The following is a 26,644-nucleotide window of genomic DNA, read 5'->3' as shown; positions in this document are numbered from 1 at the left end:
TTGGCCCCGGCAGGCACCTTCTGACCCGCTGTACCCCAAGAGGCTTCCTGTGGGTGAAGGGGTCCCCAAAGTGCCCTGAGGGGACACAGCAGAACACCCAGGCCCTGACACGGAGCCCAGTGGGTGGCCTGCACAGACGGGGACGGGGGGCCTGGCCCAGAGGGCTGAACCCCAGAAGGGTTATGTTGGAGCCAAAGTACAGCGTCTACCGAGGGCGGGAAGCCAGCCCCGGGAGCGCGAGGGAAGGCTCTCCGAGGCGCCGGGAGCCAGCGATGGTTGTAGAGAGGGTGCGGCAGCCCGTGTGCGCGGCGGCGGCAGGGCGGGCGGCGAGGGGCAGGCCTGGGCCGGCGCGGGCTCCGCGGTGCGTCAGCGCTTCCTGCGCTGGCTCCCACCGGGGTGCAGACGAGGGGGCCTGAGCCGCGGCCGCCCACAGGATGCTGGAAACCACAGGGGCCTGTGGTCCCCGCGACACGAAGGCGGCTGGCGCGGCGCCTCAGCGCCACTGCGGGGCTCCTGGGGCCGGCCCAGAGTCGAAGGAGCCTGCTCCGGGGGGGGGTCTCGGGAAGCACCCCTGGAATCGAGAGCCCCCGCGGCCCTCACCCCCCTGCCCCACCTTGTGGAGGGGCCTGGGCGCGGCCTCGGGGCGGCCCCTCAGGACTTGCTCCCTGGCTGTCCGGGTGGCGCTGGGGGGTCGTCCCGAGGGTCCCCTCTCTCTGCGGGACTTCCTGTCCACTCCGGGGGGGGGGCGGCCAAGCAGTGGGGCTCGGCCCTGGCTGCAGCTGCCTGCCCGCGGGGGCTGGGGCGCTCCTGGGGTTGTGCCGTCTTTGCACCCCAGTAGCCCCTTGGCTGAGGGCGCACAGCGTGTCCCCACAGATCGAGAGGTGGCTGTGCGGCGCGCCTTGTGCCGGAGCCCCCAGCACGGTCCCTGCCCCCCGCCACGATGGGGCCACCACCCGCCCCAGGTGCCTCCGCCTCCCGGGCAGGGGCAGCGAGCAGGCCGCGCTGAGCCACCGAGTGCCCTCTCATCTGGGCGCTGGGTGGCCGTCCCGAGCCGCCGGCCGGGGAAGTCTCTCTGGAAGGGCCACGGCGCGTTTCCTGGGTGCAGCTGTCTGCAGCAGGGTCCCCACGGCCGGGCCCGGCTGTACCCGCCTGGCCGGTAGGAGAGGAGACGCGGCTCAGGACCAGCCCCGGGCCCCTGCTGACCCCTGCTGGCCTCCCGGGGCGCACCCACGCGGCGGGCCCAGGCCACAGGCCGTCCTTCCCACACACCCCCCCCCCCCCCCCCCGCGGCTTTCAGCGGCTGCAGCTTCACCTCCAGGCATCATCGCTGCCGGGTTCTCTACCCGCCCCCCCCCCCCCGCGGTTCTTGGCTCTGAGTCACGGCTGTCTTTGGGGGGCAGTGAAAGCGCCAATGCGTCTCCCCAGGAAGGTCGCAGGAAGCTGCACCGTCCAGTCCACAGGCCCCCGCCAAGCCTGGGAGCCGGAGGCGGGTCGGAGCCCCCTCCTGCCTCGCGAACCCCCCCCCCCCCCGCCTCGCCTTCCAGTAGGAAACGTGGGTTGTCTCCTAACGGGGGCTGCAAGCCGGCTCACGTTCCCCAAGACCTGCTCGTGCTCCCCGGGGCCGACTGCCCTGGGCAGCGCACGCCAGGGTGGGCCGGGTCCCCCGTCCCAGGCCACGCTCAAGAGCCCCTCTTCCACCTGGCCCCGGTGGCCCAGCTCACAGCCCTTGTGGGGAGCCCCGCACTGGCCCAAGGCAGCGTTGCCCCCTCCCTCCACCGCGCCCAGCACACAGCCCGTGCGCAGGGCCTGGGGCCTGTGGACACGCAGGCTCTGACTCAGTGGGCCTGGATGGAGATCTGTAACAACCCACGGGCCACGCCGTGCCACCAGGGCTGGAGCACAGCTGGGCCTGGGCTCTGCGACAAATGGACAGACTTGCAGATGAAGGGACCAGTCAACGCTCCATGACTTGAGAACCCAAACGGGGTGCAATGGCAAGCAGGCCTTTTGCTGATGTCGCGGTGCCGCCCGGCTCATGGTGGCCTGGCCCCCGGCTGCTTCCTTCCAGTTTGCCTGGAGCAGTGTGGCCCCCGGAGGATTTTTACAAAGGCTTTTTTATTACATCTCATGTAAAACAGACAAGGACACTCACAAGGTCACAGAGATCCAACGTCGCCCGCGCCCTATGGCTCTTGCCCAGAGGCAGCGCTAATGCACAGAAAATGGGACCAGGGACCCAAGACCATGCTTTCCTGGGGGGACTCAGAGCTGTGCGGCCCTTGTGCGCTGTCCCAGTGGAGGCTGCTGGTGAGAGGACGGCTGGGCCAGCAGGGCTGAGCCGGGGCCCGGGGCCCGGGACCCGGGGCGTGCTGGTCTGAGGGTGGCAGCTGGGAAGGGGGCCTGAGCACCCAGGAGGGCCTGGACGGTGGCCCCGGCGCCCGGAGTGTGGAGCGGTGGCCCACTCTGAAACACACATGGCAGGTGTGGCAAAAGGGGAATGAACCAGGGGCAGCAGCCAAGGGGCTGGGCCCTCAGTCCAGGGACGATGGGCGCTGAAGGGCGCCCAGAGCCGAGATGCCAGCGGGGTCCCGGGAACTGGCAGTGGCCAGCCAGCGGGGCGGGCCCTGACGCGGGGCTGGGGCAGGAGGGGACGGCCGGTCAGTTCCGCTCCCCCTTCTTCTTGGCTCTGGGCGGCCGCCTCTTCCTCCGGAGCTGCTCCTTCCGGGCCGCGGCGGTGGTGAAGGTGACGCAGTGCGTGTCCAGGAAGTCAAGCAGCTTCGCCGCGGGCACCCGGACGCCGTGCTGCCGCAGCTCCGCCTGCAGCTCCGCCAGCTCGAAGGGCTGGTAGAGCAGGATCTTGCGGTAGAGGGCAGGGTTGGAGCGGATGTAGCGCCTGACGGCCTCCTCCGCGTCTGCGGCCTGGCCGGCCACCTGCGAGGCCGTGACGCCCTCCTCGCCCTCCTCGTCGTCGCCTCCAGACTCGAGGGCAGCTCCGAACTCACTGGAAGAGGAGCTGAAAGAACCAAACGACGAGGGGTGTGCGGAGCCTTTTCCCTCCGGCCCCCGCACCCTAAGTCCAGGGGAAAGCGTGCGCGTCTCCACGTCCCCTGCAGAGCCTGGCACGAGGCACGGGCGGCCCCCCAGGGTGGCAGGAAAGTTGGCAGCACCTCCATGTCCGGGCAGCTGCTGGGCCCCCGGGTGGCACCAGAAAGGCATGCCGGGCCGGGCCGCGCAAGGGAGCACCCTGGTTTCTTAGAGAGTGGGGTGTTGGGAGGTCCTGCTCCTGAGGCTAGAGGGAAGTGCCCTTTAGACTGCCCGGGCTGCCTCTACTTTCAAACTGGGAGGCCACTGGAATTTCTGAGCATTGGTCCCGCTGATCGGAGGACCGGGGCAGCCATCATGCCAACGACCCCACTGCTTCCCCCGTTACCTCTGGGAGCCAAAGGAGCTGTCGCTGCCATCTGCGGAGGCCATGGGTTCCTGGGAGGCTGGGAGCAGGACATCAGCATCAGGGCTCCGGGGGGCGTCCTCGGCTGGGGCCAAGCGCAGGGCTGGGGGGCTGACCCGGGCCTGCTTTCTACGCCCAGGGCCCTTGGCCTTGACAGGCCCCCTGATCCCCTGGGGAGCGGGGCCAGCGGTGGCCTCCAGCTGGGAGCAGCCGCCTGCCCTCGCGGTCTGGGAGGTGTGGGGGGCTTGGGTCTGGCCGTGTGGGGCCTGGGCCTCGTCGTCGGAGTCTGACCCCAGGGTCTGGTGGGTGTACTGGAATATCTCCTTCAGCTTCAGAACCATCTGGCGTTTGGGCAGAGGGCGTACTCCGAACCTGCGGCGGGAAACAGGTTGAGCGTCAGTGCTCCGCCACTCGGCTCGGGACGTGCTCTGCCCTGTTGCCAAATTTCAGCAGAGCAAAAATTATCAACTAATCTCACCAAGGCTTTGTGCCACTGAAACCTTACACGCCCGGCTTTCTGAGCATTCGAAGGTTAGCGTCGGTCACACATGCCAACGAGCTCATGCTGAAGAACGTTCCAGGAGAGACGTCCCCTAGTGCTCTGGGCAATGCGGGGGCACTGGCTCCTCAGAGCCCAAGCTGAGAGGAGCAAGCATTTGGATGGGATGGTTTGGGTGCTATTTTTAACATCAGGCCTCCTTCCTTAGACTGCTGTGGTCAGGACGCCACTTCACAAACACGAAACAAGGCCTGTTACGGGTGAGTGGCCTGAAGGTCCGTCGTGGGTTAGCTTCTCAGGGCCCCGGGAGTTTGGGGAACAGTGCGTGGGGGGCCGTGAGGTGGGGTCCCAGCTATGGGAAGAGGACGGCCTGGGCGCCAGCTCCCACGATCGACACGCACCTGTCCAGTTCCCTCTTCAGCACCGGGGTCTCCAGGATGGAATACCTCGGCATCGGGGTTATGGGCACTTTCGGCGGCAGGTTCTTCCTCCGATTAGCACCTTCTGGGAAGAATAAAAGAGACACGCGTTTCAGCACGAGGGACCTGGAGCTTTCATTCCCGCAGCCTGTCAGCATCGCGGAGAACAACACCTCACTGAAGGCAACCCCAGCGCCCCTCTGCTCGAGGACAGCGCTGATGACCCCTTTCACTGCTGACTCTGGAGTCCGCTCCTCCTGTCGGAAAGCGTCACTGCACACAGTGAGGGTACGTCTCGCACACGGCAGGTGCCAGGTGAATACTGCCCCGGGGGCTGGCCAACCCAGCAGTCGTGCACATGAGTTGACCGTATGTAAACAAACCTAAAAATGGGCCCCGAAGAGCCAAAACAATCTTGAAAAAGAAGAACAAAGTTAGAGGACGCATACTTCCTGATTTCACAACTTATTATAATGCCACGGTAATTAAAATTATGTGGTGATGGCATAAGTACAGACATTCAGACCAATGGAGTAGAATTAAGAGTCCAGAGTTAGATCCACACATCTATGGCCAGCTGACTTTTGAGAAGGTGCCAATTCATTCAACAAACAGTGCTGGGATGAGAAAGCCAAGGGAAAAAGAATGACGGTGGACCCTACCTCTCACCACATACCAAAATTAATTCCCAGTGGACCCAAGGCCTAAATGTAAGAGCTCATACTATAACACTCTGATGGGAAAACATAGGGAAATATCTTTAGGACCCTGTAGTAGGCAACGGATTTTTCAGTTTTATACCAAGAGCACAGGCAATAGAAAAAATAGATAAAATGGACTTCAAAATTAAAAATCCTTTTGCCTCAAAGGACTTTATCAAGAAAGTGAAAAGACAACATACAGAATGGGAGAAAATATTTGAAAACTGCATATCTGATAAGGGTTTAATACCCAGAATATATAAAGAACTCCTACAACGCAACAACGAAAAAAGACAAACAACCCAATTTAAAAATGGGCCAAGGATTTGAATAGACCTTTCTCCAAGGCGGGTATTCAAATGGCCAATACGTGGACCCATTAAACAACCGCAAACTAAAACCACAGTGAACTCCTTCACGCCCAGCAGGACGGCTGTTCTCTCTAAAGGACAGAAAATAACCGGCGCTGGGGGGATGTGCAGCAGGAGCCCTCCTGCGTGGCTGGGGGGCATGGAAAAGGCTGCCGTGGAGGAAGACGGTTTGGCGGCTCCTCAGGAAAGTAAACACGGAGTCACCAGATGACTGGCAATCCCCCTCCTGGGCGCGTGCCCGCTGAACCCAGGGCAGGCACAAGGGCAGACGTGGGCACGGCCGTGCTGGCAGCGGCGCTGCTCACAGGAGCCCGGGTGTCCCTCACCGATGACCGGGGCAGCGAAACGCGGTCAAGCCACAAGATGGAATGTTACTTGGCAGTAAAAGGAAGGATTTAGGCTACGACGTGGGTGACCCTGGCTGATGTGGAGACAGAAAGTGCCTCAGTGGTTCTGCAGGGCTGGCGGGAGGGCCCGGGGTGACGGCTACCGGGGCCCGGGTCTTTTCCCAGGTGATGAAAAGGTTCTGGAGTTGGACAGTGGCGATGTCTGTACAAATTTGTGAAATACTAGAAACACTAAACTGTATGCTTTGAACGAGTGAGTTTTAAGTGCCATGAGTTTTATCTCACTAAAGTTCTTTCTTGAAAAAGGAGAAATCAGTATCTTGAAGGCAAACGGGCCAACTTAGGAACATGTCTTTGGCTCTAAGCAGCTTTAAGGTTCTCAAGTTTATTAACCTTTTTAGGCCCACGGACTCTTCAAGACTGATGAACGCCAAGGATTCTGTCTCGCCCAAAATGCCCCAGGTTCTCACACCATTTCAGTCTGTCGCCTCAGAACTCGGGCTGAGATCCCCGCTCTAGAGCCTCGTCACGCGGTTCTCACAGCACCAGCTGGGAGCTGGTCAGAAATGCAAATGCGCGGTCCCGCCCGGCCCCACCGAGGCGGAACCCCTGGCCGTGGCCCCACAGAGGCAGAACCCTGGGCTAGGAAGGCTTCCAGGTGGCTCTGGGGCCGCTCGAGGCCTGGGCAGGCCAGGGCTTCAGGAGGAAATGAAACCCCGTGCCGGCGGCCGCCTGCTTTCCTCTTGCTTTCCTCTTGCTTTCCTCTTGCTTCCCTCCGATCAATCACTGCGGCGGCAGGGGGTGGCCTAGCTCGGGGGCCAGCTTCTCCCGAAGGGCAGGAAGCAAGCACCCAAGGCAGGGTGCTCAGTTTGCCCCGATGCCAGCTCCTCTGCTGAGAGGCCCTGCAGCTGTCCTCTCCTTCCCTAACCTGTCCTGAAGTGTCTGCCTAAGAAAGGGCCACTGCTCCCACTGCGGGAAGCACCACGGGCAGGTGTGGCGGCACCTTCCCTCTCCCAGCCTGGCCTCTGGCCAGCAGGCCGAGCAGGGGGGTGACCACTGCCCCTCGGGCCTGGGGCTCTCTGCTCTGAACGCCAGGCTCCTGGCCCCTGCAATCCTGGCCCCTGCAGCTGGAGGCAACTGCCCACTTGGTGGTCAAGCGCCGAGGATTCCAAGCCTGAGGGTGGAGAGGAGCTCCGCTGCCAGCCCTGGGGAAGGGGGCGGGCGAGGACGTGGCCGGCAGGGGGAGGGCCCTGCCCCCGTCCCCCAGCTCCAGGGCCTGAGGAGCTTCAGCCTGCTCAGCTCAGCCGGGCTGGAGGCAAGGGGGCTGGAGGCGTTCAGAGTTAACCTACCGGGTTCCAGCCCGCGGCGGGGGCGGGCAGCATTTTAGGGGCAGCCGGGGGCCTGGGAGTGGGGCTTGCCGGCCTCACCATCTGCAGCTTCACTTAGGTCAGTTACTCCCCACTTACCGACGTGTACACGGTAAACATCATGAGACGGCCCAAATTCTGTTTTCCTGTGAAAAATAGTCCTCGAAAGAGAGTGAGCTAGTAAACGGTGATAAAGAAGTTTTAGTAATGGAAGGTGATTGCACAACATGGTAAAAGTAATTAATGCCACTGAATTACACACTTAGAAATGATCAAAATGGCAAATTTTAGGTTATGTACATGTTACCACATAAGAAGAGAGAGAATGAACTGCTGGTGCTAGAGGCAAGAAATGAAAGAGAATGTGAAACCATCTAAGAAAGGTATGGCTCTTAGAATATAAAAGCTCTCATGGGGGAAATAATTTGTTATCATGGAATACATGAATCTGAATATTTACAAAGCCTTGGGTTGGCTCTTTCTTGAATTACAGGCTCTGTCATAAAACCTAGGGTTTTTAATAATCATGATATCCTGCTAGCCAACTTTATGAGGTTGGAAACTTAGGAAACGAAGCATAACCAATTCAGTCACCAAGTCAGCAAAGAGAAGAAGTGACAATGAAGCCTTTTTGAGGACACCACGTAGAGGTGGAATATCGGTTTAGTCAGTATTGGTAGGATTTCTGCCAGAAGGTTCTGAAAGTTTAGTACAGGCAAAGAGAGTGTTTGGAGTGTTTTCCATCAAGGAGTTCTCTTGTCTATTTTGATATGTTAGCTACATCTACCGGATTCCAATCATTTATAAGTAAAAGAAATAAGCCAAAAGTAGAAGGGAAAAAAAAGGAAATGAGCCGGGCAGCGGCTCCTCTCTTGCAGGAACGAGGAGGGGTGGGCAGGGCCGAGCTGGGCCTCCCACCCGAGCCCGACCACCAAGGGGCTCCTGGACAGTCCCACACTTGCTCCCCTGGAGACTCAGATCTGTGCTCTGGAGCGGGGTCCCTGGACAGGGATTTTCAACACGTGCTCCTGTGCGGCTTCTGAGCCAGGAAAGCTTGGGAATCGCTGACTTACTGGGTGAGCAGCAGCCCTGGCCCTCGGCTGGGAGCGGGGCCGGCCAGGGCAGCGTCCGCCGGTCAGCGGCCTTCGGCACCGCCGCCACCACACTGCCCTTACTGGTCTGCCCCCACGCCCGCCCTGGCCCTGCAGGATACTCACCGGGCCGCTCGACCCCTTCGGACTTCTGAGCTGGACCAGCGCTGGGGCCCGGGGCCTGAGGCAGACTGTCTGCGGGTGCCTGCTCGTCTCCATCCCAGTCGTCCCACAGTGCTGAATTCAGAAAGCTCGGCCTGGCCCTGCCCGGGGAGCCAGCCCGGGGGGACTTCTCTGGGGACCTCTTTCCTCGGATGGGGGTGGTTCCCAGGAGCCCTGGGGAGTGCGGGTCACGGTGGCCGGGGGTCGCCCTCGCCCTGGGGCTGGGGCTGCTGGTGCTCAGGGGGCCGGTCCGCTCCAGGTTCAGGTGGTCGATCGGGATGGGCGAGAGGGGCTCCTCGTTCCAGCAGCAGTCGTCGACGGGAATTGGGGGGTCGCTGCCCACGTGGGGGCTGCTGCTGGCCCGGCGGCAGGCCACCTCCTGCTCTTCGTCACTGTCCGTGACCTCCACCACCTCGCTCGCTGGGGCTTGCCTTGCGGGGCTTGGCTCGGGGGATGAGCGTGGCCGGAGAGCCTCGGCGCACTCAGCAGGCCCTCCCAACAGCCCGCGGGGCGCGGCAGGAGCAAAGTGCTCCCGAAGCCTGGGGCGCCGCCAGGAGGGGCTTCGGTGGCCCTGCCTCCCGCCGTCAGGGCTTCCTGGAGAGAGAGGAGCACCGTACGACGATGACGCTTGGGGTACAATGACTGAAAGCTTATTTGGGGCTTCGTTTCCTTCCCTGTTTTCTAGAAAGGCCCAGGGCCAGGGCTGAGTCTTCTGATCCCCTGCAGCCCCAGGGCCCAGGCCTGTGACTTGGGTCTGGGAGGAGCGGTCACGGCTGCGGCCGGCCAGCGGGGTGGCGGGCACCAGCCACGAGGTGTCTGCAGTGGCGTCCTCCTCGGTGCTGCTGTCCTCATCAAAGCACAGCCGGAGGGGCCCCCTGACACCCGAGGGGCCCCGACTCCCCTCGTCTGCCCCGGGGCCCGGCGGCGGTGCGGCGGCTCTCGGAGGTGGGCTCCGAGAATGTTCCTGATCCGCGTCGATGTCGATGACGGAGAACAGCTCGGAGGACCGGTGGCTGGTTTCCAGCGCGTTCCTTTCCTCTGGGGGGCTGTGGGAAGCTGGTTTGATTTGGGTTTGTTCTAGCTCCAACTCTTCGTCCGAATCCAATAGAAGGATCACCTCGTCGTCTCTGCTCACGGGACCTGGGGCCTTCCCGGGCCGCGAGCTTGACGGGGCAGCTGTGGGTTGGGTGAGGTCAATGGAGGGAGACGCCTGGGGGGCAATCAGGACGCCCTTGCTTTTGCGCTCCCACATGTAACCGAACACGCGGCCTTCCTGGCAGCCTGGATCCGTAAGTAACGTCAGAACACTCCTGTCCCGCTTCTGTTTTGGTGGAAAAATGGGAGACGGTGGGTTTGGGGAGCCCACTGGGGCGAAGGTGCTCGGCGACTGGAGCGTGAACGGGGAGGATTCTCGGGAGCACTGCGGACGGAGGCGTGAGCGGGGAGGACTCCCAGCCCGGGGCGGCCTTGGTGGGGAGCCGCATGGCTGGGACGGAGGCACCTGGTGGTGGCAGGGGGCACGGGAAGCCCCCGCCCCTTTCTCCATGACAGTCCCCCTCCAGTCGTCCCGATCCCGTGTCTTTTGGGAAGGCTCGGTGTGTTCTCTCTGGGCTGGGGACAGGCGCTGCCCGGTGTCGTCGAAGGAGTGCCGCGGGGAGCCTCCTTTCCTCTCTGCCCTGTCCTCACCCGCAGGGCTCGAGGTCTGGCGCTGGCCGAGCAGCTCCTCCAGCGCCCACTGGTGCTCCGCATCTTCCTCGCCGCCCGGGCCCTGGCCGTGTGGTGGCAGGACAGGCCGTTTGGGCGGGGACTCATCCCTTCCTTTCCTGGACGAGTCCACTTGCCCTGTGCTGACCTGGATGCTCGCCAGGACACATGGAGAACCTGGCCCACCCCTCACAACGTCGTCAGCTTCCTCATCTCTCTCTGTCGCTCTCTCCTCTTGGAGCAGCTTTCGCTGAGTAGCTGCAAATTCATAAATTTCTTCCATTTCTGCTTCATTCACGTTTTCTCGGTCTTCTTTGCAGTCCTCAGACTTCAACAAAGCCTCTGTTTCCTCCTCTTCGCCTGCCCACATGGACCTCAAGAGCTCTCGGAAATTCTCCTCTCGGCCTTCGCAGTCGTCCTCCTCCTTCTCCTCCCATCGTCCGCCCTCTGCCTCCCCCGCCACGGGCACTTGTTGGCACAGGTGGACAAGCTCGCTCACACCAAACCTGCAACACAAAACGCCAGTGTGGGCCCCAGCCTGCGTGGAGGAGCCTGCTGTGCAGCCCCGGCGAGGAGGGTCAGCACGGGTGCCTCTCGGGAAGGAAGAACCGGGCGCCCTCCAGCCTGTCCCCGTCTCCTCCAGACAGAGCCCACGCTCATGCCTGGCAACAGCACCGAGCTCTAGAAAGCGGAGGCGTGTGATGGTCAGGCCAGGCGGGAGGCCTCTACTGCTGCAAACCTCAGTGGGAGGCTAGGGCTGAGTTCAAGAGAAGAGGAATTGGGGGGACCTGGCAAAGTGGAGGAAGCAGGCTGCTTCGACAAAGGTCTTCTAATAAACACTGCACTGGCCACAAAACAAAACAGACAGACCCAGGAAGCGGCTATGGCCCAATCAGTTGGGCTCCCATCTACCATATGGGAGGTCCTGGGTTCGCGTCCCGGGGCCTCCTTGGGAAGGCAGGCTCGCCTGCACGTTGCAGAGTGGTGCTGGCCTGCAAGTGCAGTGGAAAGCCGACTCAGCAAGGTGACGCAACAGAAAGGGAGACAAGCAAAAACATAGAAGAGCCCATAGCAAATGGACACAGAGAGCAGGCAGCAAGCAAGCTGCAAGAGGGGGAGGAGAAGTACAAAATAAAATAAATACAGACACAGAAGAGCACACAGCAAATGGACACAAAGCAGACAGCAAGCAAGCTGCAAGGGAGGAGGGGAAATAAAAAATAAAATACATACAGACACAGAAGAGCGCACAGCAAATGGACACAAAGAGCAGCCAGCACACAAAAAAGCCACAAGGTGGGGGGACTGAAAAAAAACAAAATGGACAGACCCGCCGGGAGGTCAGCACAGGTGACGGTGAGCCGCCTGCTCCAGGGCTGTATGGCTCGGTCAGTGCGTGGAAAACCCCGTGACTGAGCCGCTCCTCCCTTGCTCAAGAATATACCTAACGGGCAACGCAGAGTCTACGAGGTTTATCCCCAAGGTCCTCCACCTTGTCAGAGGTGACTAACTCTTTTTGTTGACCTACGTGCCGTCTCCTAGGAAACGCTGGCGCAGCCGAGCCAGGGGAAGTGCAGATGCCCGGGAGTGAGACAGTGGCCTCCCCCTTTCTGTTTTCTGGGCCATGGAAAGGGCTGCCGCTCTGCTCTAGAAGCACAACAAGGGACCCGGCTCGGGCACGGCAGCGTGTGGGGGGAGTGGAGCCCGAAGGCCTCTCAGTGGGGCCAGGGAGCTAGAAGCCTGCGAGTCAGTCATGGGCCTCCCCAGCCAGCGCTCGGCACCCCTTGAGTCCACCTTGTCGGACTTCCAGTGGACACACCCCATTCCAGGTCTCGCTGGCCGTCAACTCTGCTTTGCCAGGGGTAAAGAAAAGACTCACTTCTGAGGGTCGTGCCCCACCTCTCCGTAGCACGATCCCCCCTTGTGCCATCAACCTGCTGGGGCTGGGCCAGTGCATATCAAAGGTGACGCTGACCTGCGGGCCAGGGAGCTCAGGTCAGGGATCAGCTGGGAAGGCAGGCCGGTGTCCCCAGCATACAGGTAGCGGAGGAAGGCGCAGGTTGCCTCGGGGCTCACGTCGCTCAGCAGGACACGCTGGGTCCTCAGATTGCCGTCTTCTACCACAAAGAAGCCTTCGCTGTTGACCTGAGGGGGAAGTAAACCGTCACACTGCCAGAGCGTGGGGCAGAACCGGCAGTCGGGCGGCCTCGGACTCGAGTCTTACAAGCAGCCCCACTCCCAGGAGAAGCGCTGGCCACGCTGACATATTTCACTGGCCAGGAATTCCAGACGTTATGTCCTGACACTTGTCTGTTTTCCAACTTAGACTAGGGATGGAGGTTGAGAGCCCAGAGAGCCCTCCCTCAATAGAAATAGCAAAGATCTAGAACTTTCTGATGGAGAGACTGACAATTTCCTGGGTTCCTACAACATTTGACGCTCAAGTCAAACCCATGTCAGAGCAGAAGGCTCTGAAAACACTTCAGGAACTCAACCTTACAGAGGCAAACTGTAAGACTTTATAATTATGCAGAGAGAGAAAAGGAAGCAATTCTGTGAAAGGAAGGACTCGCTCAACGGAACAGAAGGACCGGCTGTTTCCCGATCCTGAGGCTCCCCCCACCCCCCCACCTCACCTCAAGCGAGCCTTTGCCGCCCGCTCCCCTCTGAGGCGTGAGCACTGAGGCAGCAGAGGTGGAGGGGACGAGGGGCTGAGGGGGTGGGGACACGGGGAGGGAGGGGCTCAGAGGCAGAGAGGCCCGGAGGGAAGGCAAGGCGGGGAGGCCCCGGCAGCGCTCACTCACGTGCTGGATGAGCAGCGGACACCGGGCGTAGAGCACAAACTTGTGTGCGTACAGCACCTCCCCGCCGTCCAGCTGCAGCTGGACGTCGCTCAGCTGGGGGTTATTGACCATGGCGCCGAAGTCGGAGGCCAGCAAGCCGAGGCAGAGCTGAAACGGAGGCACGGGGGCGTGCTGCCGTTTCCCACCAAGTCGCTCACGTCCTACCTGAGCCGGCCAATGTCCGCCCAACTGAGGCGGCGCCGCGGGGGGCCTGGAGTCAGGACCCCCCATCTCCCCTCTCCCAGGAGCTGGCCATGCTAGACTCCCCCTGAGTGACCCGAAGGCCCTCGGCAGTGCAACAAAACCCTAGCTTCTTCTCAACCTTGCTCCAACGACGAATTCCCTACCTCAGACGTGAGGGAAGGCCGTGACGATAAAGGCGTAAGGGCAGTGCCAGCAGCTCTGTGCGCCTGTGTGTGCTGGGCTCAGCGGCCGGCACAGGCTGGCCTACTCCGTGCTCAGGGCAACCCCACAGCACAAAGTGACAGACCCACTGGGGACCTGCCCAGGTGGGAGCGCCACGCCACTGTCTTGACTTGGCAATGATGTCACCAGCTGGGACCTTTGGGTCAAGGGTGGTAGACATGCAAGGGCCCATGGGATGCAGCCTACTCTAAGGGACACCCAGCGTCTGCCTGACGACCTGGCGACACGGCAGAGGCCACTGCTGGGGGAAGGGCGCCCGGCCCTCTGTGCTCCAGAGCCCAGCCAAGGCCTGCACGTGGGGGGCCACTGGCAGAGGAGGCGCTGCGTGAGGCCGGCCGCCCCCCGAGGACAAGGTGCCCTCAGCACTCAAGCGCAGGGGTGACCCGCCCAGGTCTACAAAGGGACAAAAGTCATCATGGCCGTGCCCCACGGACAGACGCGGGAGGCTGTGGGCACATCCCCTGGGTTCAGCTCAGAGGCAGGATGACGTGGTCAGCGTCCTGGCAAGCGGAGCTGCTGCTCAGGAGATGCGTGGACACACAAAAGGGCCGACCTCAGCACACCCTGGGCGCACGGGGAGCGGGGCAGGCGGCGTGGCCCTGGTGGAAGTCTCCGGTCCTTACCGAGGCGCTGCCGTCCCGCTCGAGGGGCTTGTCTTTGGGTGGCAGGACGAACCCAGTCAACGGAAGGCTGTTCAGCACCAGGTCGGCCCCTGAGTGGAGAGTCAGCGGGTTAAAAGAACACCACCTCCCGGCAGCCGCCACGGCCTGAGCCGAGCTGAGCCCGCAGGCCCCGGCGGAGGCGTTCCTTATCTGAGGGCTCGTGCTGCCAGCCCACCCCGTTCCCAACGGGGAGGGTCACGGGGAGCGGAAGGGCGGAAATCAGCCCGGGCGGTCGCTCAGGCTGGACAGTGGCTCTCCTTGGTTAAGTGAAGGAAAGCATGGTGTCTTATCTGTTTCCCTTTGACCTGTAAGAAGAAACTAAAACGCAGCGGCCCAGCGATGTGAGTGTTGCCCCTCTCCTTTGGGATTGGATCGCGGAACATTATTTCCAAGCGCCAGCACAAGGGCTGCTGCCGCCACGTCTGCCCCTGCCACCCCAGGGGCGTGGGGGCCGAGGGCGGGGGCTGGCCCGGGCCCCCCCTGCTTGCACCTCACCTGCCGCGCCTCCTGAGCTGGCCAGGCCTCCGCTGCTGGGCCACTGGCTGGGGCTCGGCCCCTCCCCGGCCAGGTCCATGAGGTCCCGCAGGGCCTGGCGCTCCCTCTGGCTGGAGGAAGGCGATGGCTTCCTGGGGTCGGGCTCTTCCGGGTCCTCTCTGTAGCTGCAGCCCGCGGGAGGGGAGCTGAGAGCGAGCGGCGTCTGCGCATCCGGGTTTGGCTGCTCAGGTGGAACTGATGGGCCCGTGGGCTCCTCTGTGACACCCTAGAATGAGCCGGAAAGACAGATCGACCAGATTGGCAGCAGCAGCCACCGCACAGAGCACACCTGGCCGGGTGACGTGGAGGCGAGCCAATCCTCGTCCTAAAACCGCAGAGCAGGGCAAGGGCTACGGGGGACGGGAGGTTCCCTAGGGTGCCAGCCACAGCCCAGAGCAACTTGGGGGCTCTTTTCCTCCACCGCGTGTCCACCGGCTTCCCTGTCGGGGGACTCCTGTTGGGCCAAGACCGTGCACTGTGGCCTCCAAGTTTGGAGAATGGTTTATTTCCGGAAAGGGCATCAGGCCTGGAAAGGGCCCCTGGGGGTCTGCCGCCCTCTATGCCCCAGGACCGCCCGCCCTAGAACTAACTGTCTGGAGCAAATTTAGGATGCAGATCCCGGGCCCAGCACAGAGGGCGCCTCGGCCTCCCTGGGGTGCGCTTTCAGCAAGCCCTGCGGGGACACGCTGCATCTCCAGAGCCCGTGGCCCCCCTCCTTCCCAGGAGGGCCATTCTGCTGCCACAAGGAGATGCGAGCGCCAGCGGCCCCCTCGGCTTCCTGCCAGCCCGGCCCTCCTTCCCGCCGCCCAGCTTTGGGTCCCTGGTGCCGCACGGGCCCAGTGCCGTTCTGGACCTGCCAACCTCTTCCCGGACTCTGTTGGCAGGTGCGTGCACAGGGGAAGGGGCCTCACCTGGGCGGCCCGCAGGGGCACGATGGGGGGCACCAGGCTGGCTGTGTAGAAGGACGCGGAAGCCCAGGCTCCCGTCAGGGCGCTGCCTTCCCACAGGACGTTCTTCATTTCGGGCAGCTGCAGGCGCCAGCCTGCCATTTCCAGCTTCTCCTTCGAGATTCTGCTCATGGGAAGGGGCGGCGTGCTGGACCATTCCATTTTCTCCGCGAAGAGCGTGGCCACACGATCCTCTATCTGCCTCCCCGTGGTCTCAGAGTCCTGGACCAACAGCTGGGGCGGGGAGACGGGCAGCTTCTTCTTGCGACGTTTCTTCTCTAGAAAGCAGCAGGCAACATGGGCCAGTCAGGGAGTTGGCCCCCTCACCCCTGACCCGCCGGGGGGCCACCGAGGCCCGGCCACGCATACCTGCTCCCAGTTTTATCCTCTCAGAGAAGGCGTTTTCCAGCCTGAGTGTTGGCACAGCCTCAGGCCGCTCCATCTCCGATCGCGACAGAGCCACAGCCACCAGCAGGTCCTCGGACGGCGCCTCAGCCTTGCTGATCTTCCGCCTTTTCTGGGGCTCCTTGCTGGCGGCTCCCTTCCGTTTCAAACCTCCCACTTGGTTGCTGAAGCTGGAAAGGTGGCCAGGGAGCGGAGCCATGAGGGCGAGCGGCACAGCCCCCCACCAGGCTGCCCACACCTTACGAACGAGCCGGTTCTGCCCCTCGGGCCAGTCAGAGGCAGGAGCTCCAAGGGTTGGCATGGCACGTCTTCTACTGCCTTGAGAGGCCACCCAATGCCAGGCCAAGCGTTTGGCACAGCCGCGACACGGGCTGCTCAGAGCAGGTCGAGCACGGGTGGCTCTGGGTCTTCCCGTGCGCCGCTGCCTGGCTGGGATCCCGGTGGACATACAAAGCATCGCCCCGCACGGCCTGGTCGCGGCCAGGCTCCCAGGGGAGGGGCAGAGGCACGGAGCACAGGCCGGCCCGCGGCAGTCCCTGCGCCCACCGGCTCTGATGCCCCTTAGGGGTCCTGGCCACGCCAGGCCAGGAGAGGACCCTTCCCTCCCGAGGGGCCCCGGCACAGCCTCTGCCCAAGGCCTGAAGGAAGGGCGTCCCGGCTCAGCCCCCGACGCGGCTGGCTGCTTGGGGAGTCGGTGGGCCCCGCTGCCTGTGGCTGGGGGATGACTTCCAGGATTTTCTGGCTGAAGAGAACCCAGACTGCCCGATGTCCCCCGGGCTGGGTAGGAAGCAGCAGGGTAAAGGGAAGCCTTCGAGCAAACCCAGGGCAGCCCTCCCTGCAGCTAGAGGCGCGCCTCAGGCTTCGGTAGAAACTTGTGCTCCCCACGGGGCCAGGGAAGGCTCGAGAATCTCAGGCAGAGCTAAAGGAGCCTGGATTCGGTTCTGACTTCCTGGGAAGAGGAGCTGCCTGCGGCCCAGGCCCCCACTTGACGCGCATGCGCGGCAGCTGCTGTGGGCCCCACAGGCAAGGCCTGGGCCGCCAAGGAGGAAGCACGTGAGCGGTGCAGGGGGCGACAGGGTGCCCTGACCAGCAGGTCCCCTCTGGCAGGGGAAGTCTGCCTCCCCCAGAGCTCCAAACGCCCTATGCATGGCTCAGGGGAGCGGAAGTTCAAACTCCCAGTGAGGGTGTCTGGTTGCTATGGCATTCTGCTCCAACGACCTTCTAGAAGGAACCACACACATTCTGTCTCACTTCTTGGAGGAATTTAAAATCCCGCCATATTTTACCTGAACAGGTGGGTTAGGTATGGTCCTCCCGAAAGGCAAGTGAAGGCCTCAGGGCTCGTTAGGCCGCGAGCATGTCACCCCCCAGCGAAGAGAATGGACCTCCGGCCCAGCTCTGAGGCCTAAAACCCGTGTGTGGGGCGGTGGCCAGCCCACCCAGGGTCACTGCCTTTGGCCTCGCCTTTGCTCTTGGCAGCCGTTGAAGGGAAGCAGCTGCAACCCACACAAGCCGGGGCCCGAGGCTGCCTCCGTCCCTCGTGAGGCTGGGACAGCCCTGGCCATGAGTGGACTGTAACTCAGGAAGCTGTTAAAAAGGACAGTCAGGACAGGGTGACTGCAAAACTCCTTACGTCAGGGGTGGGGTTGGAGACTCTCAGGTGGGTGTGGACACAGACTCATGGGACCAGAGAGACCTCAGGAGGGACCTCGGGAAACCATTCCAAGCAGCCCTTCCACACACACCTGACTGGCAGCCGCCCAGCCTTCCGGAACGTGCGCTCCACCCTGCCCGCCCGTGGGGACTACACCTGAGTGTTCTCAACTGTTTCTCTTCTGCAGCGGAGGGCTCTGCTCTCCACCAACATTTAATAACGAAGCTCCTGTGAACACCACGGCTTGGTGTTTCGCTGTTCTCCTTTCCCTGCGGACTCACCCCGCTGCCGCAGGGCCGCAGCCGCCCTCGGGCTGAGCTGCCTGCAGCCGCACGGCCTGGAGCAGGAGCTGGGGGCACACCTCCATCTTGGCCGCGCACTGCTTCAGGTGGCTGCTTCTGCTCTTGGCGGTGAGAAACTGCTTGCCGCAGATCGGGCACTCGGGGACCTGGGGTGCGGGCGGTCTGGCGGCCTTTTCAGCCTCGTCCAGGCACCTGGAGGGAGACGGCAGCTACAGAACCATCCCGGCCAGGAGCACGGATGGGAGCAGACAGGGCTCACACCAGCAAGGACTTGCTGCGGAGCAAAGCACGTCCCCCACACTGAGTGCCTGCGCTCGGCCCGCCCACCTCCTGGCCGTTTTGCTAGGCGCACTCGGTCAGCCTCCAGGCACGAAGGTGAGGTACCTGTTGGCAAAGGTGGCTGAAGTGAGCAGGTTAAAAACAGACTTGCCATGTGAGCCGGCAGTTCCACTAGGAAAACAATTGTCCACACGGAAACCTGTTCATGAATGCTCACTGCGGCATTATGCTTAAGAGACAAAACGCATAACCAACCCAAATGCCGTCAACGGATGCACAGGTGAGTGTGGTCTGTCCAGACAAGAGATGCTGTCAGCCATAAAAAGGAGGGAGGTGCTGATCTATGCTGCCACAGGGAAGAACTGTGAAAACATGCTGGATGCAAAACAAAACACGCCCAGCGAGAGAGGCCCGCTGCAAAAGCCACGTGGGGTGTGATTTCTCTACTATGAATGGCCCAGAATAGGCAGATCCACTGAGAAAGAAAGTGGATTGGCAGTTGCCAGCGGCTGGAGTTGGGGGAAGGGGGGTGACCGCCAACGTGCACAGCCTTTCAGGGTGACGAAAGTGTTCTGAAATGGATTATGGCGTGGCTGCACCATGCGAAAGCCACTGAACTGTACACTTTAAATGGGTGAACTGCATGGCAATGAGTGGATTCTAACTCAGTAAAGCTGTTAAAAAAGAACGTAAGGGGAAGTGGATTTAGCTCAATGGTTAGGGCGTCCGTCTACCACATGGGAGGTCCAGGGTTCAAACCCCGGGCCTCCTTGACCCGTGTGGAGCTGGCCCATGCGCAGTGCTGATGCACGCAAGGAGTGCCGTGCCACGCAGGGGTGTCCCCCGTGTAGGGGAGCCCCACGCACAAGGAGTGCGCCCCGTAAGGAGAGCTGCCCAGCGTGAAAGAAAGTGCAGCCCGCCCAGGAGTGACTGATGTAACAAAAAGAGACACAGATTCCGGGTGCTACTGACAAGAATAGAAGGAGACACAGAAGAACACAGCGAATGGACAGAGAGCAGACAACTGGGGAGGGGGGAGAAGGGGAGAGAAATAAATTTTTAAAAATAATAAATCTTTAAAAAAGAAAAGTAAGAATAGGGTGACCACAAAACTTGTTACCACTGAGGTGGGGGGGGTGGGACCACCCGCCCTGGGGGGGGCATTCAGCAGGCCTACCTGTTGACGTGCTGCTCCCTTCGGGTCACATTCATGGCCGAGAGGTTCTTCTGACAGATCTGGCAGAAAAACCACCCCTTCTCCTCCAGGTTATCTGCGTGTGCGGCAGTGCATTCCTGCCCGAACTCCTGCTGCAGGGCTGAGGCCACCGCGGCGTCGCTCTCTGTGGCAGGGGGCCCGGGCCCGTCCCCTGTGGAGAGGCACCATGAGGATACGCGCCAGAGAGAGAGCCTACTCGGCTCCCGCGTGGTTTCTGTTGGGTCTCACAGAGCGTGGAAGGGACCAGAACCCAGCACCGCTCGGCCGCTGGCACCACGGCCCCACCTCGTCCTGGGCACTGTGCGTGAGACTCACCTGGAGGCTTGTTAAAAGGCAGGCTTGGATTCGGTCAGTCCAGGTGGAGCCTGAGATTCTGCATTCCTAACAAGCTCCCACGTGAGGCTGATGCTGCTGGTCCAGGAACATATTTTGAAGATCAAGGTCCCACAGACTCACCTTCCACTTTCCCCATTTCCACTAAAGTCTGCTACCTCGGGCATTCCAGACTTGCAAGGCTCCTAATTCCAGCAAAGCTAGGTTTTCCCATCAGAGCTCAACCCTTCCTACTGCTATGACCACCACAGAAGCACAAGTTAGTGCTACGCCTTGCTCAATCAAAAGGGAGCATCTTTTACTTGGCACCCGGCCGAAGGACGGACGTGTCTCGAGAAGGCTCCCAAGGCAGTCACGCGACACCGCGGTCCACCACTGCGGCCTCCTGCCAAATCTGATGTTTTGCAGTGGACCCTAGGAACCCCACGAATCCCCCAATTCTTTTTTAATTTTTATTTTTTTATTTTCTTTCAAATGTTATATTAAAAAAATTTGAGATTCCCATATACCCCCCGCCCCCCTCATCCCACTCCTCCCACATCAACAACCTCTTCCATCATCGTGGCACATTCACTGCACCTGGTAAATACATTCTGGAGCACTGCTGCACCGCATGGACGGTGGTCTACATTGTAGTCTACCCTGTCCCCCAGTCCACCCAGTGGGCCATGGCAGGACACACAATGTTCAGCTTCTGCCCCTGCAGCACCACCAGGACAACTCCAAGTCCTGAAAATGCCCCCACATCACATCTCTTCTTCCTCTCCCTACCCTCAGCAGCTACTATGGCAACTTTCTCCACATCGATGCTACAATTTCTTTCATTACTAATCACAATAGTTTCACAGAATGTTCCTACAGCCTATCACCCCTTCCACAGAAGGCTGCAAACCATCTTTGTCACCACTCTCTTGCTTGGCACTACGGGATATGAGCATGAAGACACCTGAAGAACGACGGTGTCCAGGGCAGAGCAGGTGCCGGCTGCTCAGCTGGGCTCATGCACTGACGGAGCAGCTCCTCTGCACCCCACAGGTGCCATGAGGCCCAGTGCCTCGGTAGGATGTTCAATTGCTACCCGTAGTGGACCTCTGGGGTGGCCTGAGAACCCCCAGTCTCTAAATGTGAGATGTGCTAGTGCAATATCAAGAAACTGCATGCTCATTAGCAAGAGGTTGGTCAACCCAGTTTCTCCCTATTTCTTTTGCTTTTGCATAATCTCATCAGTGATGAGGAGCCAGTCGTTTAGGGGATAATGGAGAGGACCACCTGGCATGCCGTACCTCAGGGGTGGCACAAGACATAGTACACAGCACCTGTGAAGCAAACATTCTTGCCAAAACTACTTAACCTGCATCTCCTCAGACCTCAAGTTTATTAATAGAGCTATATGGAAGATATGGGAAGGGGAGAAACGAGTCCAGGAGGAAATAATCAAATAAATTCAGAAAATGGGAAATCTTTATAGGTTATTGTCCTAGGCACTGCAAAATGTCAATGTCAATGGAAAAAAACATAGAAGAAAAAGATGGGGGACTGTTCTGGAGTCTAGACCTTAAGAGACCACTGAGCTAACACCATACGCAATGTGTCAACAGACTGGATCCCTGTTCGGAGAAAAGGAAGCAGGTGTCACCCTATTCCTGAGACAAGTGGGGTGGCGGGCAGGCGATGCTGGGGAACAAGGCGTGAAGGCGGTGTGGGGGCGCCTCGGGGAGTTCTTTTTCTCAGGAGATGCACGCTGGAGTAGCCAGCGGTGAGGTGTCACGTCTACTTCAAACATGGATTTATGGAGACAAATAAAATACACGTGGCAAACTGTTAATAACTGTTAAATCTAGGCCAAGGGTATGTGGACTATCGTGCTAATTTTTCAACTTTTCTGTATGTTTGACATTTTTATGATAAGAAATGCAGGAAAATAAGAGGAACAGGTAGGTTTTCAAAGAGGCTGCGTGAAAAATGAGCCGAGGTACCCTTCATTCTCTCGCCAGGTACAATGAAGTGACCAAGGTAGTATGCCCGGCAGAGCACCTGCCTGGAGCCCAAGGACAGGGAGAGGTGGTGCCTTCCTGATTCTCTTTTCCCACAGCTGTGGCTCCCCTCCGCTGGGAAGAGAGAAACACCCCGTCTTACCATGCCCCACCACTGCCTCCTCTCGAGGGCCCTCTGGGACATCTCCTTCAGCAGCAGCCTCCACCGAGCACTCTTCAAAAGCATGTTTCAAGCGCTGCGGGTCTGCCCTCTTGAACTGCTGCATTCGCTGTACGACCAGTTCCGCCGTCCGGGATTTGGAAGGACTTGGCACTACAGCAGTCAAACAGGAGGGAGGTGGCTGCGAGTCGCTGCTTGGAGCACCCCCTGGCAAGAAGGAAGAGAGTCACACATCTGCCCTAGCTGGAGAAATAAGACTTTCCCACTAGATAGAGGTGAGACACAAGTTTCAAAGGTCCCTTACCAACTAGATCCCTTTGAATAGGATCGAGTGCTCACTGCTAACCCTCCCTCTGGTAATACAGACGTAAACATCAAGGACAGGAGGAGAGTCGGGGAGGGACTGCTAATGAGTACAGGTTTTCTTTTGGGGGTAATGAAATGCTCTAAAATTAGATAGTGGTGATGGTCGTACAACTCTGAGCATACTAAAAACCACTGACCTGTATACTTTACAAGGGTGAATTTTATAGAACGTGAGTTTTTTCTCAATAGAGCTGTTGTGAAAGACGTGTTAATGACAAACATTTCTATTTTCCTAGATCAGGAGTTCTACTTCCACTTGGGGTCCACAGACGGCCTTCAGTGGGGATCCACAAATCCCGTACTGGTGTGTATCGAATTCACAGGTACGAGTGTACGTGCAAAGGGAGCATGAAAACGACTGTTTCAGCAACGGCAGCCCATTCCCGAAGCCTTACAGCCTGTGAGCTAAGTCTGTAGGGTCACTCTACGAAGAAGAAATGCTAAGCACACCAGGAAAAATATGTTATATAAGATGGGATGGTGCAGGTGAAAACTATTTGGAAATAGAACTCAGGAGCCCAAACATCTTGGGCTCAATTATAAATGCAAAGCTGGTTTTCAGTTCTGCCCAAAGAGCCATATGCTTTGTCTAAAGGCAGGAGGGAAACAGAGCTGCTTGGAAAAAACAAACAAACACCATAACATAACAAGAACTTTAGAAAGGAAGGACCGAAAGATTCTCTTGGGACCAAAACCCTACATGCCATGTTCATACTGCCTGCTCAACAGTCTAACAAAATTGGTTGGCCCATTTCAAAGTCCCCACTTTGGAATAAATTCTAGAAAATGAGAGGAGCAGCATTATTTTCATGCTCATGGACCACATGCCAAATACAAAATGCAAACTTTTACAGAAAGTTCTGAATGAGCAGAGGGTGCCACATAATCATATGGAAAATTCACGTAGGGGTCAAATCATTTGTGACGACTGTTTAAAACAGAAGTCAGCAAACTATAGCCCATAGCCCAGCTGCCTGTTTTTGTAAATAAAGTTTTATTCTACACAGCCATGCCCATTTGTTTATATGGTGTCTATGGCTTGCTTTCTCACTACCATGCAGAGTTGAGTAGTTGAGACAGAGACGAGTCCTGGCTCTTTTCAGAAAGTTTTCCAATCCCTGATTTCAAGTCATACAAATCACTCTGGTTTCCTCTCTGGAAATGCCTGGTTGGCTCCTGCCGGGTTACCTGTCCGGGTGCCCTGCTGGTCCCAAGCAGGGGCAAGCACATCTCTCTCCCCATTCACAGTGGGAGCGGTTCCACTCTCTTGCGGCTTGGTTGTCCTTGGCTTTTTAGTCCTTGGAACCTGGCTGCTAGACCGAGGTTTCTTCTCTACAGGACCTTGAGGTGTTTCCCTCTTGGTAGTAGTTTGTTTGGTCCTTTTCAATTTGCTTCTTATTTGAGTGCCTTGTGAGGCCCTTTGTGTTTTCTTTCCTTCTGACACTTCCTTATTTCCATTCTTTTTCACCCTTTGGAAAAAATTGGCACAGAGTTCTTTAAAATCATCATCGGACTCATCCATCATCTGAGCAGTTTGAAGCCTTTCAGATTGTTTTCGAAGAGAGGATCTGGGTGCATGTGCACAGAGAGAGAGTTAACCCAAGTAGAAGTCTAGCTTAGCCTCCTTCAGACTTACAGCTTCATTAGGGTTTCTCTCGACTTCTCCCCAAGAGCTTCCACAATTGAACAAAAAGCGCTGCTTTCCACTCCATAATAATTTAGAACGTCTTTCTTCAAATTGGACCCGTGGTTAAACATGTCTGAAACTTCCCTTTGCCAAAGTACAAATCTGAGAGAATGTTTTGTCATCCACTAGAAGTCTCAGATAGAACAGATATGAACTTGGTGCTCAGATGATTCTCCAAGGTCGCCACGGTGATGAGGCAGCTAAGGGCCACTGAATTTCACATCTGTGGAAAACCAAAAGCATCTATGTGTAATTAGGCAGATATTGCCATTTTATGCCATTGATTCCAGGAAGGTACATGTGGGACACAGGAAAACTCTTGAGAATAACAATACCTGTCAAATACTCGGGTACAGCTTGGTTAACAGACTAATCATCCTAAAGGACATACAACACAACAGAGGAGAAGGATCTGGAAACCTGTCACAGCATATTCTTCCACAGGCAGAAAAGTGTGTCTTGGAAGAGTATTGTTTTTAATGAAATTTGGGAACTGAACCCCACAAAAGGTAGTCACTACAGAAACAAGATGATCCCCAAATCCAGAAAAACTATCTCCTACGCTGATCTAAGGCCCCCAGCTTTAGATACTCTATCAGCAGACACTGTAACATGAGAGAAAAAAAAGGCACCTGAACACTCAGGAGACAAATGATAGGAGCACAGGAAGGATCGTTGATAAAACCAATTTTTCCAAATTAAAAAGGCCACTTTTCTCCATCCTCTCAGCCCAACAAGAGCTCTCCAGACTCAGAAGACAAAATGCTGCAGAATGCAGAGGCTGTGCCTTACAGATAAGATTATTTACTTTGGCAAACAACTTAGTGGGGTTCAAAAATCAGACTTGGGGAAGTGAATGTGGCTTAAGCGATTGAGCTCCCGCCTACCACATGGGAGGTCCGTGGTTGGTTCCCAGTGCCTCCTAAAGAAGACAGAGAGCTGGCACAATGCGCAGGCACAGCAAGCTGACCCAACAAGATTATGCAACAAGAGACACAAGAAGAAAAACATAATGACAGATGCAACAAAGCAGGGAATGGAGGTGGCTCAAGCAATTAGGCGCCTCTCTCCCACATAACAGGTCCCAGGTTCAGTTCCCAGTACCTCCTAAAGAAACAAGGAAGATGAACTGACACAGCAAGTGTAAACGATGTGGTGGGGAGAAATAAATAAATCTTTAAAAACAAACCATCAAATGATCCAATGGCAGTAAGTTCTTCATTTAAAATACAATAATGCAATCCCCACTGTCCATACCACAACTGATTATTTAGTTTTCCGGAACTGGATAGATGTACCTACTCAGACTCTCCTCTGAGAGTCTGGTGTAGCTGGCTCATCATCTTTGATGTCACCTCCTTAGAGAAGCTCTCCCTGATCCTTTCTCTAAGTGGATTTCTCCACCTCCATCATTCTTTATCATCACACACTGTTTTTCCCCCTGGCATTTACCAGGAATATAATCATACACAATTGATAATATTTACTGAATGCTAACTGTGTACCAGGCACCATTCCAATTGCCTCAGAAGTCTGTAACTCATTTAATCCTTACGACAATCCTTGAAGGCAGAATTTAATGCCAGAGTTTGAATTCTATTTTTGCTCCTGACAGCACGGAATTAGGTACAATAGAATGCATAACTGGCTCGAGTTCACACAGCTTTTGAAGTGACAGGGCTGGGATCAAGCCTGGGCAGTCTGGTTCGCCAAGCACCTGTTCTTACATATTCATTCATTTACTTATTATCTGTCCCCGCTAAACTGAGAACATCAACACGGCAGACTCATCTATTTTATACCTCCTTTGGCTGATATAGTGCTTGACTTGTATCAATGATTGGCTGAATGAATGAACTGCCAAGAGTTTAGCCTAAGCTTAGCGAAGAGAAGGCTGCAGGGAGAAGCAGTGATCAGTTCACAAAGAACTGAAATGACAGGCTAAGCAAACTGAATTCTAGCACGTCGGATATGGGAGGGGGGTAGTGAAAATTCCACCTCCTCCACAACTGCGTTGAGTCCCCACATCCCTGTAGATACTAGTCTTAAAGCAGCCCGTCTCCTACAGGAGCTCAATCAATCTTTGCTGAAAGACGTTAAGGGGCCCCGAGAGACGGCAAGTTTTCAGACGGGCGGGACTCGTGCCTACTCAGCTTTGTACCCACCACGGCGTCCGGCCCACCGTCCGCGCGGAATGAATGGATAGATGGATGAGGACGGGGCGCGCCCACCCTCACCCCCTCACCCCCAACCCGGCAACATACGGAGGGAGGCTGGGGGATCAGCTTGGGAAAGGGCTGCCAAGGAATCTGACGGCTATAGAGCCGGACGGAGAATTCCGATCGCGGTGAAGACTCCGGACGCCAGACTGACCCTGGGGCTGTGACCACGGTAGGGATCCGGATGCGCCCACCCTCCCTTCCTTCTGGCGGGTCCCGGCCCCTCGCCGCCCTAGGCCGGCCGAGAGCAGGGGGCCAGCAAGGGAGGCGGGCGAGAACGACGCCTCTCCCTGAGGAGCGGGAGCAGGGCCCGAGGTGACAGCACCGCCTCCTCCGGGGCGCAGATCCCAGCCCCGCCGCCCGACTCCTCCTACCTCCGGCGCGGCCGCGGCGCGCGCTCAACGGAGGCCCACGCATCTGCGCATGCGCCGTCTGGCGTCCCCCGCGGAGAATCGCGGGCACGCAGGCGCGAAGTGGTTCCGGAGGCTCGTTTCCCATCTTCCTCTGC

The 26,644-nt window shown here is 58.4% G+C and overlaps 1 protein-coding gene across 3 annotated transcripts; it reads right to left on the bottom strand.

The window, feature by feature from the left end:
* Nucleotides 1-2,098: 2,098 nt before the first annotated feature.
* SLX4 (SLX4 structure-specific endonuclease subunit) lies at nt 2,099-26,604 on the bottom strand. 3 transcript variants are annotated; one of them, XM_004474337.5, is made up of 15 exons: nt 26,182-26,604; nt 23,419-24,140; nt 21,847-22,071; nt 19,339-19,528; nt 17,862-18,074; nt 15,891-16,096; nt 15,486-15,799; nt 14,536-14,800; nt 14,002-14,090; nt 12,914-13,060; nt 12,085-12,254; nt 8,370-10,615; nt 4,349-4,451; nt 3,431-3,820; nt 2,099-3,013 (listed from the first exon to the last, which is right to left on the bottom strand). In XM_004474337.5, the coding sequence occupies exons 2-15, from the start codon at nt 23,753-23,755 to the stop codon at nt 2,659-2,661; spliced, it is 5,250 nt and encodes a 1,749-aa protein (XP_004474394.1). In that variant the 5' UTR covers nt 23,756-24,140; nt 26,182-26,604; the 3' UTR covers nt 2,099-2,658. The 3 variants fall into 3 exon arrangements, with proteins under 3 accessions (XP_004474394.1, XP_004474396.1, XP_004474395.1); XM_004474339.4 differs by having other exon boundaries at nt 26,511-26,590; XM_004474338.4 differs by having other exon boundaries at nt 26,291-26,536.
* Nucleotides 26,605-26,644: the final 40 nt, after the last annotated feature.

Source organism: Dasypus novemcinctus, chromosome 23 (genome assembly GCF_030445035.2).
Source record: "Dasypus novemcinctus isolate mDasNov1 chromosome 23, mDasNov1.1.hap2, whole genome shotgun sequence".
In the NCBI taxonomy this organism is placed as follows: Eukaryota; Metazoa; Chordata; class Mammalia; order Cingulata; family Dasypodidae; genus Dasypus; species Dasypus novemcinctus.
This window is presented reverse-complemented; position numbering and strand designations above follow the sequence as displayed.